Source organism: Sciurus vulgaris, assembly GCF_902686455.1.
Source record: "Sciurus vulgaris genome assembly, chromosome: 4".
In the NCBI taxonomy this organism is placed as follows: Eukaryota; Metazoa; Chordata; class Mammalia; order Rodentia; family Sciuridae; genus Sciurus; species Sciurus vulgaris.
The window spans coordinates 139,563,522-139,584,975 of record NC_136464.1 but is presented as its reverse complement, the minus strand read 5'-3'; the positions used below and the strand labels follow the sequence as shown (position 1 = coordinate 139,584,975).

The 21,454-nt window shown below is 34.3% G+C and overlaps 1 protein-coding gene across 2 annotated transcripts in view; it reads left to right on the top strand.

Moving 5' to 3' along the window:
* Positions 1–21,454, top strand: part of VWA8 (von Willebrand factor A domain containing 8) — a 718,869-nt gene that overhangs the window by 212,587 nt on the left and 484,828 nt on the right. For both annotated transcript variants that reach the window (XM_079136497.1, XM_079136496.1), the window contains exon 21: positions 17,130–17,206. In XM_079136497.1, the coding sequence (XP_078992623.1) occupies positions 17,130–17,206 (77 nt within the window). The remainder of the gene's footprint in view (positions 1–17,129; positions 17,207–21,454) is intronic.

Here is a 21,454-nt window from a genome sequence, read left to right as displayed (position 1 = left end):
ATTGCCCACGAGCCTTTCCACACACTGTTCTCTACACCTGACGTGTTTTCCTCTCTCCTCCTTACCTATACCCACTAACTGCTTAATATCTCAATTTAAACATCACTGTTTGTGGTGGGCCTTTCCAAGCCTTAGGTTAAATCTTAAGTGTCTCAGATACTTCACATGATAACCCTGGGTCATCCTGGGTACCTGTAAATTTGCTTAGTTATCTGTGTTCCCTACTAGATTGTAAGTCATAAGCATGGCCAGAAGCTATTTTTTTTTTGTTTTAAATTTACAGCTAGGAAGGTGCTATAACTTTATATGCCTAGGTAGTTGATGAATTAGACAATAAAGGAAGGAAGGAGGAGGGAAAAGGAGGAAGGGGAGGAGAAAGAAAAGAGAGAAGAATGGAAAAAGGAATAGGAGTTAAGGAAAAATCAAGATTTTATTGATAGGAATTACAAAGATCCTAGTGACATTTTGAATGGGGTTGTGGGGGAAATGCTTCAAAATATCACCAAAATATAAAAAGTATTCTAAGATTCCTCCATTCAGTAGCAGGATACATAGCAATACTACTATATTGGAGTTAAAAGGAAAAATTAGTGAGTTTGACTAGAAGCCTAATGAGTTTGGTATGAACATCTGGTACAGAAGTTTAGTTGACAGGAATAAGAGGTCTGAAATGGAGCTTAAGAAAGAAGTGTGAGCCGTATGTGATGATTGAGGTCATGGGAGTGGGTGAGACTTCCCAGAGAGTATATGGAACAAGAAGACAGCTGAGGTTGGAGTTCTGGAGACCCTGATATTTAAAGATACACAGCAAAAAAAAAAAAAAAAAAAAAAACAACTCCTTAGTGACAGCTGAGGATCTTATCCTACATCTGTGGGAATTGTAAGCTCCGAAATAGTGCATTGCTCAAGAGAAATTTGAAAAAGCATGACTGATCCAATAAATTTGGAGTTGGTAAGGGAGGAGGCACTCCTTGATAGTAGCTTTTCATGACTCATTGCTTTCAGGAAATCCTTCCTATTTCTGACATGCTAATGCATTTATGATGTTTGCTTCTCTACAGGATCAGTGAATTTAACAGAGCTGAAAAATTAACACAGACATTTTACTCATCCGATTTTATCTATTTAAAATTTTATGTTTATTGCAGCATGCCATTTAAAGATTACATAGCTGTTGTAATTGACATGCAAATGTGCAAATGTGATATTCCTTCTTTGTGCTTCTGTGGTAGGCTTGAAATTATTTTGGGTGAAATCCAGTTAGATACTGAAAAGATTCCCTAGAAGATGAAATGGCTCATTATTCCTGTTTTAGTGAATCTTTCTGCTTGGCATTCTGCTCTGATACAACTTAAATTTTTTGTAGGAGAAATAAACTGAGTCATTTACAGATTTGTCCAGCTTTTTAAAATCTATAACTCACTACAGATTCCATTATTAAATGTTCTTATTAACATGGTCACCATGGGTATATTACTAGGATTTGTACCTCTTTTCTACTACTTTCCAAAATTTCTATGCTCATTCATTTGAAAAATATTCACTGAGTGTTCTCTGGGATTTGGAAATATAGTGATAAGCAAAGCAGGCATTGTCCCTTTCTCCTACAAATCTCCATAAGGCTGGTTTAATTGATTTGATTTTCCATTGTGGTGCTTGTAAAATAACTTTCTTCATGGGATATTTGAGAATATAGTAAAAATAATGGTAATAATGCTTGCCTCTCTATTGGACTTTTGTTATTTCTACTAGGTACCATGCATTGCCCTGATCTGCCTAATTATTTTTTTAGAATGGATTGTAGAATTAGAGAAAGAAATGATGTGGGTTTTTTTGTTTGTTTGTTTGTTTTGTTTTTGGAGCAGGGATTTCACTCAGGGGCACTGAAACACTAAGCCACATCCCCAGCCCTATTTTGTATTTTATTTAGTGACAGGGTCTTATTGAATTGCTTAGTGCCTCGCCATTGCTGAGACTGACTTTGAACTTGTGATTCCTCTGTCTCAGCCTTTTGAGCCATTGGGATTACAGGCATGTGCCATTGTGCCTGGCTTGGAGAAAGAAATAGTTTAAGGCTCAGATTGCCTAAATCATTTATCACTGAAATAAATATAACCCATAATATAGAAGCTAGAAACATGAACTTTCAGAATTATACACACATGAATTTGAGTTCTGGCTCCACGATGATTAGCTGTGTGACTGTGTAGATGTTACTTAACTTCTGTGAGCCTTTGTGTCTTTTTATTATTATTGTTGGTTATTTTTAGTTATATACAATAGTAGGATTCATTTTAACATAGTTATAAGAGCATGGAATATAATTTGTAAAACTTATTCTAATTTAGTCCTTTTTCCTCCCCTTCATTTCCTTCCCCCTCTTTCCCCTTGTTCTCTTCCCTCTATTGTACTGATCTTTGGACTGTTTATTTATTTTTAATTAGTGTCTTGGATGAGTACATAATGGTAAGATTCACTGTGATATATTCATATATATACATAGGAAAGCTGGGTCAGATTCATTCCACTGTCTTTCCCTATTTCATCCCTATGCCCTTCCCTTCATTTCCCCTTGTTTACTCCACTGATCTTTCTTCTGTTATTTTTTTACCCCCTCCCCCCACCTTATTTTGGATTAACTTCTCCAAATCATAGAAAGCATTTGACCTTTGACTTTTTGGAACTGACTTATTTCATTTAGCAGGATAGTCTGCAGTTCCATCCATTTACTGGCAAGTGCCATAAAGTCATTCATCTTTGTGGCTGAGTAATACTCCATTGTGTATATATATCATATTTTCTTTGTCCATTCATCTGTTGAAGGGCATCCAGAATGACTCCATAGTTTGGCTATTATGAATTTTACTACTATACGTGTGGGCAGTGTAGTATGCTGATTTTAAATCCTTTGAATATATACCAGGGAATGAGATAGGTGGGTCACATGGTGGTTCAATTCCTAGTTTTTTTTTTTTTTTTTTTTTTAAGGATATACATTTTTTTTTTTTTTTAGTTGAGAATGGACACACTGCCTTTATTTTACTTATTTATTTTATGTGGTGCTGAGGATCAAACCCAGTTTCTCACCCTTGCTAGGTGAGTTCATTACCACTGAGCCACAATCCCAGCCTCCCATTCCTAGTAGTTTGTGGAATCTTCATAATGCTTTTCAGAGTGGTTGTTCTAGTTTTCAGTTCCACCAACAATGTATGAGTGTACCCTTTTCCCCATATCCTTGCCAACATTTATTGTTACGTGTATTCTTGATAATCATCATTCTGACCAAAGTGAAGTGAAATCTTAATGTAGTTTTAATTTGCATTTCTCTAGTGTCTAGAGATGTTGAACATTTTTTCATATATTTGTTGACTGAATGTATTTCTTCTTAGTGAAGTGCCTGTTCAGTTCGTTTGCCCATTTATTGATTGGGCTATCTTTTTTTTTTTTTTTTTTTTTTTTGGTGTTAAGTGTTTTGAATTCTTTATATATCCTGGAGATTAATGCTCTATCTGAGGTGTAGGTGACAAATATTTTCTCCCATTCTGTAGGCTCTCCCTTCATGCTCTTGTTTCTTTGCTGTGAAAAAGCTTTTTAGTTTGATATCATCCCTTTTATTGATTCTTGTTTTATTCTTATACTTTGGGAGTATTGATGAGGAAGTTTGTTCTTAAGCTGACATATGGAGAGTTTGGCTTACATTTTCTTTTAATAGGCTCAGGGTCTCTGTTCTAATGCCTAGGTCCTTGATCCACTTCAAGTTGAATTTTATGCAGGGTGAAAGATAGGGGTTTAATTTCATTCTTCTATATATGGATTTCCAGTTTTCCAAGAAACATTTGTTGAAGAGGGTTTTTTCCAATATAGGTTTATAGCAACTTTGTCTAGGCTGCGATAACTGTATTCATGTGGGTTTGTTTCTGTGTCTTCTGTTGTGTTCCATTAGTCTTCATGTATATTTTAGTGCTAATACAATGCTGTTTTTGTTATTATAGCTCTGTAATATAATTTGAGGTCTGGTTTTGTGATGCATCCTGCTTCACTTTTCTTGGAAGAATTGCTTTAGCTATTCTGGGTCTCTTGATTTTCCAAATAAATTTCATTACTGCTTTTCCTATATCTATGAAAAACGCCTTGGAATTTTAATAGGAATTAAATTAAATCTGTATAGCACTTTTGCTAGTATGGCCATTTTGACAATATTGATTCCCCCCATCTAAGAACATGAGAGAGCTTTCCATTTTCTAAGGTCTTCTTTAATTTCTTTCTTCATTGTTCTGTAATATTCATTGTAGAGTTCTGTCACCTCTTCTGTTAGATTGATTCCCAAGTTTTTTTTTTTTTTTTTTTTTTTTTTTTTTTTTTAGTGTATTGTGAATGGGATAGTTTTCCTAATTTTTCTTTCAGTTGATTCATCATAGGTGTGTAGAAATAGAATTAATTTATGGATGTTAATTTTATATCCTACTACTTTGCTGAATTTGTTTTTGAGTTCTCAAAGTTTTCTGGTGGAGTTTTTTGTATTCAGGATCACGTCATTGGCAAATAGGGATAATTTGGGCTGTTCCTGTTCATATCTTTTTAATTTCTTTCTTTTGCCTAATCCCTCTGGCTAGTTTTTAAAGAAATACATTGAATAGAAGTGGTGAAAGAAGGCATACCTGTTGTTCCCAGCTTTTAGAGGGAGTGTTCTCAATTCTTCGCCATTTAGAATAATGTTGGCTCTGAGTTCAATGTATATACCTTTTAAAATACTGAGTTATGTTCCTACTATCTCTAGTTTTTGTAGTGTTTTAAACATGAATAGATGCTGTATTTTGTCAAATGCTTTTTATGCATCTATTGAGATAATCACGTGATTCTTGTCTTTAAGTCTTCTGATGTGGTGAATTAAGTTTATTGATTTTTGTATGTTGAACCAACCTTGCATGCTGGGATGAAATGCACTAGGTCATGGTGTACTATCTTTGTAATATGTTTTTGCATTTGATTTGCCAGTATTTTATTAAGAATTTTTGCATCTATATTCATCAGGCATATGGCCTGAAGTTTTCTTTCCTTGCTGGGTCTTTGTCTGGTTTTGGAATCAGGGTGATACTAGATTCATAGAATGAATTTGGAAGGGTTTTTTCCTTTTCTATTTCATCGAATAGTTTGAGGAGGTTTGGTGTTAGTTCTTTGAAGGTCTGGTAGAACTTGGCTGAGAATCTTTCTGGTCCTTGGCTTTTCTTCGTTGGTGGGCTTTTGATGGCTTCTTCAGTTTTGTTGCTTGAAATTGATCTATTTAAATTTTCTATGTCTTCCTGGTTCTGTTTGGGTAGGTTGTATTTCTCTAAAAGTTTGTCAATATCTTCCAAGATTTTCTCTTGTGATGGAGTAGAAATTTTCAAAATAGTTTTTGATTACCCTCTGTGTTTCATTAATGTCTGTGGTGACATAGTTTTTTTCATCACAATTTTAGTAATTCAAGTTTTTTCTCTCTTTCTCATGGTTAACATGGCTAAGGGTTTATCAATTTCATTTATTTTTTTAAAGAATCATCTTTTTGTTTTGTTGATTTTTTTTTTTTTTTGAAAAGTTTTCCTTTTTGTTTCAATTTCATTGATTTTGGCTCTGAGTTTAATACTTTCCTGTCTTCTGTTTCTGGTGTTCATTTCTTCTTCTTTTTCTGTGGCCTTGAGATATAATGTTAGATTATTTATTTGATGACTTTCTGTTCTTTTAATGAATGAGCTCAGTGCTATGGCCTTTCCTCTTAGAGCTCCTTTGTAGTATCCTGGAGATTTTGATATGTTGTATTCCTGTTTTCATTTACCTCTAAGTAATTTTTTAAAATTTCACTCCTGATTTCTTCTGTTATTTATTCTTCACTCAATAGCATTTTATTTAATCTCCATTTTTTTAAAGTAGCTTCTATTTTTTATTTCATAGTTGATTTCTAATTTCATTCCATTATGATCTGATAGAATGTTATGTATTATCTCTCTCTTTTTTTGTATTAGCTGAGTTGCTTTGTCTCCTAAGATATGGTGTATTTTGGAAAATGATCTGTGTGCTGCTGAGAAGAAAATATATTCATTCATTGATGGATGAAATATTCTATATATGTCTGTTAAGTCTAAATTATTGTATTTTCTAGTTCTATAGCTTCTTAATCTAGTTTTTGTTTGAAGATCTATCTAGTCACGAGAAAGGTATGTTAAAGTCATCCAATATTATTGTGTTGTGGTCAAGACTTTCTTGTTTTTAGAGTGTGCATTGAAGCATCAGCTGAGATCTAGATTTTTTCCCTCCATATGTGACCAATCATTATTCCTTTAGCAGACTTTAAAGTTTCATCCCATTCTGTATGCTAGGCATTTTCTTAATAATATGCCTTGGTAAGGGTCTATTGTTTTTCTATATTTGGGGCATTGTAAGCCTCCTGTATTTGATTTTCTGTTTCATTCATAAGGTTTGGGAAGTTTTCCAAGATTATTTCATTGAAAAGACTGTGTGTTCCTTTGGTTTGTATCTATGAGCCTTCATCTATCCTGATAGACCTTATATTTGATCTTTTCATTTTATCCAATATTTCTTGGAAGCTCTGTTTATGATCTCCTAACATCTTTTCTCTATGATCCATTTTATTTTCAAGATTATATGTTTTTTCTTCATTGCCTGAAACTATTTTCCAAGTGATCTACTCTGCTGGTGATGCTTTCTATTGAATTTTTAATTTTCTTTATTGATTCCTTCATTTTGAACATTTCCATCTGATTTCTTTTTCATAATCTCTATCTCTTTATTCAAGTGATCTTTCACTTCCTGTATTTTCTTTCTTATTTCACTCCTTACATCATCTGTTACTTTGCAGATAAGTTTAACTATAAACTTTCTAAACTCCTTCTCTGACATTTCTTCCACTGTAGTGTTGATGGATTCTGTTCTTGAAATATTTTGGTTTGTTTGGGGTGGTGTATTTCCTTGCTTTTTCATGTCGTGTGTGTGTCTACCCATTTAACCATATGGATCTGAGGCAATATAGTTTCTACCCTGTTGACTTAGTGTCCTTCAAGGGCACTAAGGTAAATGCCTCACAGTTTAGGTGGAGACCAAGTAGTAATAAACAATACAAACAACATGCAGCATTAAATTCAATACTTAGTTCCTAATATGACATTAACATGTTAATTGGCACAATAAACAGAAATGATCTGATTAGCAATTAGCCAGTGGTAAAACCAAGTAAGTTCTCAAAAGGGTTGAATGAGAGGGACATTATTATGCTATATGCATGTGTGATTATACAACCAGTGTGACTTTTCACCATGTACAGCCAGAAGAATGAGAAACTGTGCTCCATTTGTGTATGGTGTGTCAAGATGTATTCTATTGTTGTGTATAGCTAATTTGAACAAATTATGAAATAAAATTTATTTTAAAAGTTTTGCTATTTCAAAAGGTGAATAGGAAAAATGCAGAAGAGATGTGAGATTTGATGATTATGCCAGAGGAGGAAAGAAAGTAGAAGTAAAAAAATTAAAGTAAGACTAAAAGAGGGAACAATAGAATGTGGCTCTTAGCAAAAGAAAAGAAAGAGAAATAGACAAGTGAAAAACAATACAAAACAAAAACAAAATTACTAATCAAAAACTCTAGACCTCAAAAGACTGGTATGAAAAATAACAACCTTGGCTCATTTATTGATTGGGTTCTTTGTATTTTTGGTGTAAAGTTTTGTAAGTTTCTTTATATTTTGGAGATTAGTGCTCTGTCTGAAGTGTGTGTGGAAAAGATTTTCTCCAATCTGTGGGCTCTCTTTTCACATTATTGATTGTATTCTTTACTGAGAAAAAGTTTTTTAGTTTGAGTCCATCCCATTTATTGATTCTTGCTTTGATTTCTTGTGCTTTGGGTGTCTTGTTAAGGAAGTCTGATCCTAAGCCAACATTCAGGCCTACTTTGTCTTCTATTTGGAACAGGGTCTCTGGTCTAATTCCTAGGTCCTTGATCTATTTTGAGTTGAGTTTTGTGAAGGGTGAGAGATAGAGGTTTAATTTCATTTTACTGCATATGGATTTCCAGTTTTCCCAGTACCATTTGGTGAAGAGGCTATCTTTTCTCCATTGTATGTTTTTGGCTCCTTTGTCTAGTATGAGGTAACTGTATTTATGTGGGTTTCTCTCTGTGTCTCCTATTCTGTACCATTGGTCTACCTGGCTCTTTTGGTCCTAATACCATGCCGTTTTTGCTCTGTAGTATAGTTTAAGGACTGGTATTGTGATACCTCTTGCTTCACTTTTTCTGATCAGGATTGTTTTTGGCTATTTGAGGTCTCTTATTCTTCCAGATGAAATTCATGATTCGTCTCTCTATTTAGGAACTGGACAGACACTTTACAGAAGAAGATATACAGGTGAATAATAAGTATATGAAAAAGTGTTCAACATCTCTAGTAATTAGGGAAATACAAATTAAAATAACTCCAAGATTTCATCTTACTTAATTAGAATGGCTATTATCAAGAACATAAACAATAATAGATGTTGCATGGATGTGGGGAAAAAGGCATACTTTTACATTGCTGGTGAAGTTGCAATTTGATGAAACCACTCTGGAAAGCAGTGTGGAGAATCCTCAGAAACTTGGAATGGGTCCATCTTTGGACCCAGTTGTCCCACTCCTCTGTTTATACCCAAAGAACTTAAAATTAGCACAGTACAGTAACACAGCCACATCAATGTTCATAGTAGCTCAATTCCCAATAGCTAGATTATGGAACCAACCTAGATGCCCTTCCACAGATGAATGGATAAAGAAACTATGGTATATATAAATAGTGGGATATTATTCAGCCACAAAGAATAATAATATTATGGCATTTGCAGATAAGTGGATGAAATTGAAGAATATCATGCTAAGTGAAATAAGCCAATCCAAAAAAACCAAAGGCCAAATGTTTTTCTCTGAAAAGTGAATGATGATATATATTGTGAGTCGGGGACCGGGGGTGATGGAAGAATGGAGGAACTTTATGTAGAGGGAAATGAGGAGGGGTATGAAAAATGGTGGAATGAGACAGACATCTTTACCCTATGTACATGTATGATTACAAAAATGGTATGAATCTACATCATACACAACCATAGAAATGAAAAGATGTACCCCATTTGTGTACAGTGTTTCCAAATGCAGTCTGTAAAAATAAAAATAAAAAAATTTAAATATAAAAGAAAAAGAAAAATAACTACCTTCAAAAAAAAATGCTAGAAGTTGTGTGCTATGGCACATGGTTATGAGGCTGAGGCAGGAGGATTGCAAGTTCAAAGCCAGTGCCAGGAAAAGCAAGGCCCTAAGCAACTCATTAAGACCCTATCTCTAAATAAACAGAAAATAGGGCTCAGGAAGTGGCTCAGTGGTTGAGTTCTATATCAGGGGCCTGAGTTGTATCCCTGAGTTCTACCCCCCAAAAAATGCTAGAAAAGAGAAAAGTGAGATAAATATGTCAGTGTACAAATATCCATGAACCATTCAGCACACAAACTGTTTTTGTCACCCTTTTTTCACTGCTGAGACTATAAGACTCATCCAGAACAATTGTAGAGGAGGAAAAGTTTATTTAGGGGCACATGGTTTCAGAGATCTCTGTAGACAACTGGTTCCTTTTCTTGGTGCTCAATGTGAGGCAGATCATCATGGTGGAAAAGTATGGCAGAGGGAAGCAGCTCACATGATCAGAAAATACAGAGAGACTCCTCTCACCAGGTATAAGATATATACCCCAAATCCATGCGCCAAATGCCCCCATCCTCCAGCCACACCCTGCCTACCTTCAGTTACCACTCAGTCCCTCTGAGGGGATTAATTCACTGATTGAGTTAAGACTCTTACAACCCAATCCTTTCTCCTCAAACCTTCTTGCATTGACCCACACATGAACTTTTGATGGACATCTCACATCCAAACCATAACATAAATGAATTTTGTAACTCCTTTTTCTATATCTATAAAGAACATCATTGGAGTTTTGATGGGAATTGCATTGAATCTGTATAGCACTTTTGGTAATATAGCTCTATTGGCAATATTAACTGCCTTTCCAAGAACATGGGAGGTCTTTCCATCTTCTTAATTTCTTTCATTAGTGTTCTCTAGTTTTTATAGTACAGGTCCTTCACTTCTTTGTTAGATTGATTCCAAATATTTTTTTTTTCTTTAAGGCTATTGTGAATGGTATAGCTTTCCTTATTTCTTTTTCACCAAATTCATTATTAGAGTATAGGAACACAGTTAATTTATGGATTTGATGTATCCTGCCACTTTGGTGAATTAATTTATGAGCTCTAGAAGTCTTGTTTGAGTTATATTAGTCTTCTGTATTTAGGATCATGTCGTAACATACAGAGATAGTTTGAGCTTCTCTTTACCTATTAACACCTTTTTTTTTAAATTATAGTTTGAGCTTCTCTTTACCTATTAACACCTTTTTTTTTAAATTAATTTTTTATTTGTTCTTATTGGTTATACAGGTCAGTAGAATGCATTTTTATACATTGAATACACATGGAGCATAATTCTTCATTCCTGTGACTGTACATGGAGCTGAGTCACACCAGTAGTGTAATCATGCATGTATATAGGGTAATGATGTCTGTCTCATTCTACTGTCCTTCTCATCCCCACCCCCCACCCTCCCCTCAGTTTTCTCTGCATAATCCAAAGTTCCCTCATTCTTGCCTTACTACCCTCCCCCACTATGGAGCAGCATCTGATAAACAGATGCTATTCAATATCTCTTTAATTTCCTTCTCTTGCCTAATTGCTCTGGCTAGAATTTCAAAGACTGTGTTGAATTCAAGTAGTGAAAGTAGGCATCCATGTCTTGTTCCTGTTTTTGAGGAGATTCTTCCAGTTTTCTTTTATATAGAATAATATTGGCCTTGGGTTTGTCCCTAGTTTTTCTAGTGTTCTTAACATGAATGGATACTGTAGTTTGTCAAATGCTTTTTCTGCATCTCTTGAGATAATCATGTGATTATTTTCTTTTTTTATGTGGTAAATTACATTTACTGATATCTGTATGCTGAACCAAACTTGAATCCATGGGATGAAACCCACTCAATCATGATGCACTATCTTTTTATGTGTCTTTGCATTCAGCTAATTGATATTTTATTAAGAATTTTTGCATCTGTGTTCATCAGGAATATTGGTCTGAAGTTTTCTTTCCTTGATGTGTCCTTGTCTGGTTTTGTGTCTTTGTCTAGCTTTGTGGAACAAGTTTGGTAGTGTTTCCCTCTTTTATATTTTATGGATAATTTGAGGAGGATTTTTATTAGTTCCTCTTCATAGGTCTGGTAGTACTCAGCTAATCATCCATCCAGTCCTGGGATTTTTGTTGGAAGACTTTTGTTGGCTGCTTCAACTTCATCACTTGCAATTGACCTGTTTAAGTTTTCTATTTTCACTTGCTTCAGTTTGGTTAGGTCATATGTCTCTAGGAATTTGTCCATATCTTCAAGATGTTCTTTTATTTGAGTGTAAATCTTCAAAATAGTTTCTGATGAGTCTCTGAATTTCAGTACTGTGTGTGGTGATATTTCCTTTTTCATCTTAATTTTGATAATTTGCATTTTTCCTCTCTTTTTTATGTTTTTTTGTGGCTAAGGATTTATCAATTAGTTTATTAATTCAAAAAACCAACTCTTTGTTGCATTGCATTATGCATTGCATAATGTTTTTTAAATCTTAGTTTCATTGATTTCAGCTCTGATTTTATTTATTTTCTGTCTTCTACTGGTTTTGGTGTTAGTTCTTTTTATATGGCCTTGAAATGTAAAATTAGATTATTTATTTTTATCTCTATAATCTTTTAATGAGTGAGCTCAATGCTGTGAACTTTTCTTTTAGAATTTCCTTCTTACTGTTGCAGAAATTTTGATACGTTGTATCAATGTTGTCATTTGTTTCTAGTAATTTTTTATTTCACCCTGGTTTCTTCTGCTATCCATTCATCACTCAGAAGTGTATTATTTAATCTCCAGGTGTTAGAGTGGTTTCATTTTTTACTTTATCATTTATTTCTAATTTTATTCAATTATGATCTAATAGAATATAAGGTATTATCTCTTTTTATTTTTGCTAACATTTTCTTTGTGACCTAAAATATGGTCTGTTTTAGAAAATGTTCCATGGGCTATTGAGAAGAAAGTGAATTCAGTCATTGATGAATGAAATATTCTATACATGTCTGTTATATCCCAATTATTAATTGTATTTTTTTACTGCTGTACTATCTTTCTTTAGGTTTTGTTTGGATGATCTAACCAGTGATGGCAGAGGCATGTTTAAGTCACCTAGAATTATTGTATTGTGGTCTGTTTGATTCTTGATATTGAGAAAGGTTTGTTTGATGTATGTAGGTGGTCCATTGTCATAGATATTTATGATTGTTATATCTTGTTGATATATGATTCCTTTAAGCAATATGAATTGACCATCTTTGTTTCTCCTGTTCCATTTTCACTTGACATCCACTTTGCGTTGTATGAGATCAGTAACCCATGCTTATTTATGAAATTCATGTGAGTTGTATGTTTTTTCTCATTCATTCACCTTCAGTATTTGGATATCTTTGCCTGTAAGGTGAGTCTGTTGTAGACAGCATATTTTTGGGTCTTGTCCAGTCTACCAACCTTTGTCTTTGATTGCAGAGTTTAGACCATTTGTTTTTAATGTTATTATTGAGAGATGAGTTTTATTTCCTGTCATTTCATTTTATTTCTAGTGTTTAAGTTGTATTTGGTTCTCTTTTAATTGAGTAGTCTTTTAGTGTGTTTCCTCCCTATGTTAATTTTAATTTGTATTTTTCATGAAATTATTTTATTGAGCATGTTTTGCAAGTGCAGGCTTTATAGTTGTGAATTGTTTTAACTTTTATTTAGTATGGAAGAATTTTATCTTACCTTCATATCCTGAAGCTTAATTTTGCTGGGTATGGTATGCTTGGTTGGCATCCATTTTCTTTCAGAGCTTGGTGTACATTATTCCTAGACTTCCTAGTTTTTAGGATCTGGATTGAGAAATCAGCTGAGATATGGATTGGTTTCCCTCTAAGTTGAGCAGTTATTTTTCTCTTATAGCTTTTAAAATCCAACCTTATTCTATATGTCAGGCATTTTCACAATAATGTTTCTTAGAGTGACTTTATTGTGATTTTTGTATATTTGGAGTCCTATATGCCTTCTGTATTGGAATTTTCATTTCATTCTTAAGGTTGGGAAAATTTTGCAATAATATTTCTTTGAAAAGATTGTGCATTCCTTTATATATTTGAGAGCTTTCATCTGTTCCAATGGATGTTAAATTTGACCTTTTAGTGTTGTCTCAGAGTTCTTGAATATTTTCTTCATGGTCTCTTGACATCTTTTATCTATGTTTGACTTTATTTTCAAGATTATGTAGTGTGTCTTTGAGACCTGTAAATCTGTCTTCAAAGTGCTCTAATCTATTGGTGATGATTGCTTTCCATGAAAATTTTAATTTTGTTTATTGGTTCCTTCATTTTGAGGATTTCTTCTTGGTTCTTTTAAAGAATCTCTCTTTATTGTTATCTTTCACGTCCTGTATTTTCACTCTGATTTTATGTCTTATGTCTTTCAGCTCACAGGACAGTTTAAATATGAACTTTCTAATGTCCTTTCTGACATTTCCTCCATTGTTGTATCCATGAACTCTGTTGTTGAAACATTATGAGTCCTTTTTGTTTTTATGTCTACCCATCTTCAGTATAGTTCTGACTTCTTTTAAGTGACAGACTATTTTGTGAGCTTCTTTTTCTTAAGGGGCCTCAGTTGGGTTAACATCCAGATAATTATGTTTTAAGTCAGTGGATAACCTTTACTGATAGAAATATCAGTACCTTTTTAAGACATGTCACTGAAATGTATTTAATCACTCCTGTGCCAGTCTTCTTCTATTCATCCTTATAAGAGCCAAAATCTTGTTGCAGTTTTTCTCTGCATTAACTCATTAAAGTTCTGGAATAGGTAAAAAACTAATTGGTAAATTTGATAAACTTAATGTAACCTTAAGTGAGGGCTAAAAGGGAGAAAGAAGAAAGATTGGGCAAATATGAAGGGAAAAAGTGAGGCAGACATATATATATATTTATGTATATACATAAAGAAAGAGAGAGAGAGAGAGAGAGAGAGAGAGAGAAGCTATGAAATTTACGCCAAAGTTGAAAATAGAAATAGTTGAACAGGGGTTATTTGAGGTAGTAGCAGATAAGGCAAGAGAAAAGGTATAAACTAGAGCCAGGAAAACAAAAATAGGAAGATTGATTCCAATTAATGTTTTATAGCATTAAATGAAATACATTCAAATTGGTTGAGATACAATGTTGCCTGTTGTGCCAGCAATTATTGTTCACTCTAAGGCGTTATTTATGTGATCAAAGTTGAAATTAGGGCTGGGCTCAATGGTGCATGCCTATAATCCCAGTGACTCTGGTTACTGAGGCAGGAGGATTGTGAGTTCAGTGTTAGCTCCAGCAATTTAGTGAGGCCCTCAGCAACTCAGTAAGACCGTGCCTCTATATAATATATAAATAAGAACTGAGGATATGGCTGAGAGGTTAAGCGCCCCTGGGTTCCATCTCTGGTACCAAAAAAGAAAAAAAAGTTTAAATTAGAGTTATTTATAGTATAATATGTTAAGGTAAAGATAATTGTTGTTGAATCTTGGTTTGGATTTCATTGGGGTTTGGACATTTAGCAGATGTCCATCAGTTTTTGGACGTGGATCTCTCCTAAGTTACAGGGGCACAGGAGCCAATGCCATAGTTGCTATGATCCTCCTACCAGCAACATCTGGGTTGTGAGCTCAGGGCCCAGCAGCTGACTGCTTGGAGGGTACATTGTTGTGGCTTGGCTGTTTCTATTGTATGCAGTAGTTTAGGATACAGTACCCTGGTTTGCTGTGGGTTACCATGTATCTGTTCCCCTCTACTGGATCCTTTTCACTAGTTAAGATCCTTGTGGCTGTCTTTGATCCTTGTGGTTGTAAGTTTCCTGTGGGTGTTCTGTAGTGCAGAAGTAGAGTGTACAAGTATTCTCCTGAGTGATGTGGCTCTCTGACGCACTGCAGTTAAGAGTCTCTTGTGGTTAACCTGGACTCTTGTTCCCACTGCCCCAGGTTATGAATGGTGGGTGTTGATTTTGTCTGCTTACTAAGTCTGATGCAAGTTTCCACAAGTATCCAAACAATGCCCTGTCACTTACTGGTTGAGATCATGGTTCAGACCAAACACCTGTTAAGTCTGGTATCAGCCCCTTCCTGCTGCATTGACTCTGGTAATTTCCCACTGGATCTTTATGTCTCCGGATATTCAAGCAGTTTCCCTCTGGTAAGGCCTGTAATCCTAGGGATGGTCCGTAGGATTCTCATGGTGCCTCCCCCCAGTGTCAGTGATCAAGGCCTAGGGAGTCTGCTCTCCTTTGTTCAGGGCCTAAGCTGCTTCATTGTTGTCTGAGTAGAGTGATTGGACATTGTGCAGAGTGTAGCAGGACTAGTTACACTTCCTAACACAGGTCGCCACCAGCTGATTCAGTTTTCTTATTTAAGGTGAGGGGGAAGGCAGGGAGGTTTCAGAGATTCTTGGCCTACTAGTAGTGGTACTTTTGAAGTTCTTTCTGACTGGACTCTTGGGATTCTTGAGAGGTCCCACTGCAGGGTACTTCCCTCCTGTTTAATTTTCAGCTGTCTGTGCTTGGGAAGACACCCTGCTGATTTAATGAAGTAACTGGTTGGCTGAGGGCTCCATAAGATGGCTGCTATCCCTTGGCTCAGTTTTCATTTCACAATTTGGTTTTCAGTTCTTTGAGCTGTTTTAAGGACCTTTCTGTTAACATTGCGCTTCAAGTCTTTTTTTCTTTCCAACAGTTTTTAAATGATAGAGTTTAAGAGGATGTTCACTCCCCCCCCCTCCATCCCCATCTCTCTCTGTTGCCCCTCCCTCCTTATCCATAGGTTTGGGATAGGGTTAGGGCACTCTGAGTTTATTTTCTTCTCTGCTAAACTATCATCCTGTCTCTCCAGGTCCCACACTATGTAATATCAAGTCTTAGAGCATTTATTTTGTCACCCACCTCTCAGTATGCTTTTCCTTTGCTGCCTCCTTTCTGTGTTGTGAGGAGATTGGCACTCACTGCCTAGCTTGCTTCTAAGCCATCTTCCCTCTTTTGCATTGGTTTCTTGATTTGTGAAATAGGAATAATACTATTTCTTCAGACTGTCTCAGTGTAATGATTAAATGAAATAATGTGAAAACTATTAGCACAATATAAGAAATTACTACATTAGTGCTGTCACCTATGATATAGAACTGTGCATTTTAACCACTTCTACTTTTTACATATAACCTAATTGTTAAAAGATTCATTTGTATTCCACCTCTAAGTGAAAACTTTAAAATAGGAAAATTACACCAGAGCAGATTCTGTTTTTAGTAGTTTGTCTTCTACAAAAGGATATTGGCTCCCAGGATGAGGAAGTGGCAAAGAAATGAGGGTGTTTCTGAGGAGAGTAAATAGAGTCGAGTTTTTTATTAATATATCTTCATTACAAATTTAGGGTTTTAGGGTTTTTAGGGTTTTAAAGGAGTAGAAAGTAGGATAAAAGGAGAAGTGAGTGTTTGATTAAAGCAAAAAATGTATAGTATTAGTTATCTTCCTGTAACTGAGAACTATACTTATGAAGAACTGATTAGAAAAACCATTGTTTTTCTATATATATATATATGATTTCACTTTGATGCCATTCTTTAAATCTGGAATATTTTGCTGTAATGTCTGAACTTCACTGTAAAATTATAGAACAAAATAATCAAGATATAAGAGGCTAACTTATGAAGTTCTCTTTAAAACAGAATAGCTTAGAATTAATATGTTTAGAGGTAAATTTTTGACACAAACCTTTATTTCATATGATATTTGTGCTGTATTTGTTTGCTAGTTTGGTTTTCATTAATAAACAAAAACAGAACAACTTTAAAAAAGTAGGTTTTTGTAAAAGATTCTTCTGGTTTGTCAGAAGAATCAAGCAAAATAAAACTTTCTTTTTGTATAATACTATCTGTGTGATTACAGGGTGTAGGAAAAAACAAGATTGTTGACAGATTTCTTCACCTGCTCAACAGACCACGAGAATATATCCAACTTCACAGGTAAGAGTATTAGACCGCTACCTCTTAAAATCTGATTATTCATCTTTCTCCTAATACAATTTAAATATACATCCCTTCTATCCTGTCCCCCACACTGGTGAACCCAGGTCCTTGTACATGCTAGGCAGTTAGTTGCTCTACCTCTGAGATACATCTTCATCCCTTTGTATTTTTTATTTTGAGGCAATCTTGCTAACTTGCCCAGACTGTCTTTGAACTTGCAATCCTCCCATCTCAGACTTCCAAGTATCTGGGATTATAGGTGTGTGCTACCATACCAGGCCTAAATGTACTTTCTTAAAGGCCCATTTTATAAACCAGTTTATTCCTGTTCCTCTTCTTATCTCTCTTCTCCTTAAAAGGTAATAAAACCATGCTGATTTTTTTAAAGTGACTAATACTTTATAAATATGAATTAGTAGATCTTTTGTGGACAGAGAGTGATGAACATTACATTCTAGGAGCAGTTCTCATCAACATTGAGGCATTTAAATTAGAAGGAAAGTAAGGGGTGCCTAAGTCTGCTCCTCTAACAAGAAGCTAAAATAACTCACAGGGAGAAAGAACAAACTATATGGATCTCAGGTAGGAAATGAAGAACACACACACGTGGAAGAAGTTTGTTAGTAGTGTTTTTTATCTTGCTTAAAACACTTTGTGGGTTGTTTAGTTTTGTGTGGTCAGGGTGCTTATTCAGGAATAGCTTTTAAGCAGATTTTTTCTCAGCATGGATCATTTTTAGTTTTATCAGTGAATCTGTTTCAAATTTTTAAAAATATAAGCAGCAGATCCACCCAAATCCAGAAAAATGAACGGTGGGGGAGAGTAGAGAGGAAAGGAGGAAGGGAAGTGGGAAGGAGAGAGAGAAATACACCAAGTAGCAACTTAAAACTATCTTAGAAAATTATTTTAATCCCAGGAAACAGAAAACATTATACAGTGGAAAGAGCATTGGATTGATTTTTTTTTTTTCCCCCTTTCTTCTTCTTACTACTAGAGATTGAACCCAGAGACACTCAACCACCGAGCCCTTTTTAGTTTGAGACAAGGTCTTGCTAAGTTGCCAAGGGTTCTGGTTAGTTGCTTAGACTGGTTAGTGACCTCAGACTTAGAATACTGCCTCAGCCTCCTAAGCCACTGGGAGTACGGGCACACCCGGTGTGCCCGGTTCCATTGGATTGAATTTTGAGAATTAATTTCTGGTTTGGATTCTTTTGCTAAAATAATTTAAATTCCTAAGAGAACTATAGGAAAGTAGTGGACAATAGTGGGTGAAAGGACAAAGAAAAAAGAATCAAAGGAAAGCTAAAAACGCCATCTTGGGATGTATACTTCTGGCTTTGGCATACTAATGTAACAGATTAGCACTAACAGAGTAAACAACTGTAAGCATGGACAAAAGTCACAAACACTGGGAAAAGAAAAACCACCAGAGATCTGCAGTCTGAGCAACTATCAGAATTTCTGCATGATTAGGAACCTGCATTAAACACTTCTTGTTTTCGGAAAATATCTTCTAAAGTGTATGCTTTAGAAGTAGAATTAGTCTATTGCTAATAAAAGCTTCTGTATACCCACCCTTAAAAAAGTTTAATAAGTCTTGAAAAAAGAAAGATGCTTGTGTTTTAGAAGTTATTTCTCATACAAAATGGCCTTTAAAAATAAAAAGAATGTATATTTGGGTAGACAGGGAGTAAAATAGAACAAAACTGAACACTCAACTAAGAAAGACTGAAAAAATTCAAACACTCCACAACATACCATTAGAAATTTCAAGCTTTCAGTAGAGAATTACTAGATATACAAAAAAGCAGAAAAATTGGTCAGCAGAAATAGACTAAAAAAGGTGAAAAATGGTAGAATTAGCTGGCAAGACTACAGAACTGTTGCCATAAACATTTTTAAACATTTCAAGAGGGGAAATGAGAATTCGGAGAGATTAGAAGTCCTCAATATAGAAAAGACCACTATAAAAAATGCAGCTTCACGTATTAGCAACTGGGGTCTCAAAGAAAAGAGGAAAAAATGGAACAGAACATGTATTTGAAGAGATATAATGGGAAAACTCCCAAATTTAATGAAAAACATGAAGTCATCAGTCTCAGAAGTTCTATGAATGTCAAGCAGAATACACAGAAAACAGTAGCTGGCACATCATAATCAAATTGCTGAAAACTAATAGACGTATCTTTAAAACCACCCAGGGGAATGAAAGACATAATGCATAGAGGATAACAATGATAAAAGTGACTGCTGACTTCTCATGAGAAATAAATATAAAACACAATTCAATGAAATGGTTGCTTTTAAAGTGACAAGTAGAAAAAATGTGGGATAGTACATTCAGCAGAAATACTCTTCAAATGTAAAATAAAAGATATATTCAGACAAAAAAATGAGAATATTTTTCAATAGACTACATAATAAAAAATTATAATTTAATATTTTCCATGAACATAAGTGTGAAAAATTTTAGCAAGTATCAACAAATCATATTCAAGGAAATATAGAAGTAAATACCTTGCCTTCCTCGGAAAAATCCACTTTGTTGATGTATTATACTGGTCTATTCAAATAACCATCTTCTGTCATTTTTAAACCTTTCTTTTATGTTTCTTTTCCATTTCAGTAATTCCTGATTTTGTCTTTATTGTACCCTTTTATTTTCTCTGGACTCTGTAGGTTTTCTTTTTCAAACTTTTTGATATGAATGCCTTAATCATTGATTTTCAACCCTTAATTTATCATATGTGCATTTGAAACCATCTATTTTTGTCTCTTTTGGGTCTCAGTTTTTTCATCTCTAAGAGGAACAAAGGTCATTTATAATGTCACTTTTTGTTGTATATTTGAATATCTTTGATTAGTCAAGAAGAAGATGGTATTCAGGGTTCTTTTGAAGGTTTAGAGGATTAAAGAGGGCATGCCTTACTTCCTGTCTGGCACGTCAACCTCTTGTCCTAAAGTAAGAAATGGTCCATAAAATAGTGAAGAGCTGAATCCTGCTAATTTACATTCTGTGACAATTCTGTCATTGGTTAGATAAATGTGTAGATATATTTTCTATGATTAATTTTCTAAATTTAAAATGTAGTAAAAATTTCAAAGCCAAATACTTATATGTTTTTATAGCATCTGTTGCTATATTATTGTTAAGAGTATGTCAAGTAAAATGATTTCTATTTAACAGGGGCCTTAGGTATATCTATTTGACAATTTTGGATATTAATTTATTATGTAAAAGTGGAAGTTTAGTTTGCAATATATAGCTTTAAAGAATTTTCACTAATTATACCAACATCCCCACTAATTTCAGTGTCGGGAATTTTTTCTGTTTTATATACAGCTTTTAGCTTGTATTTGCAATAAAATTTAAGCTTATAAAATTGCTTTAAGGGAAACGTGTTTAAAAGACCTAAATATAGCAGTCTTAAAAATATGTTTAGGACTTCTCTGATCTATAGATGATCTATGTAAGGTCTTATCTTCATTTTAGACTCTTAATGGATTTGTGACATTACTATCTAAATAAGCAGTCATTCTCAATTTAGTTTATGGATATCGTTGGAACACAATTAGTTATATGAGTCATTTGAAACATAATCTTGATAAGTAAACCATCACCAAACACACATGAATAAAACACAAAACCACAGTGTTTTTAAGTATGGTCATCTTGTGTTTTGATGATAGGATTTCATAAAATGAACAAGTTGGGCAATTCATGTGCTTGGTTAAAATCAAAAGTGTGTCTTAAGAGTATGATTTAAATAACTTAAAAGATTAATGGATCTATTACTTTTGAAATTTCAATAGAACAGACTACGTCTCACATTTGTGAAGTATATCTATTTATTTGTGTTTTCTATGATGTTAATTTGACATGAAGGACACTTGCAACTTCTGTAGTTGTATTTCTTCCTTGGATAAAAGTACACGTCTATATTAAAATCATAATTATCTTATGGGTTTGAAATACTTGTATTACCAATTTTTTTTCATTTGTTATTCAGATATGAAGATAGCGCAGGTCCAATCATTAGTATGATCTACGTTCTTGGTTATTTTTCTAATAGTGGCACCCATGGAAATAGAGTTCCTATGTCTCCTCCTGTATCTCTAACTTTCTCTTCAAAGGAATTTTCCTCACAAATGCTTAGCTTTTTCCTAATTGGATCATTTGATGTTGTACTCACAAGTTTTGAAGTTTAATCCATTCCTGTCTTTATTCCTTCATCTAAAATGCAC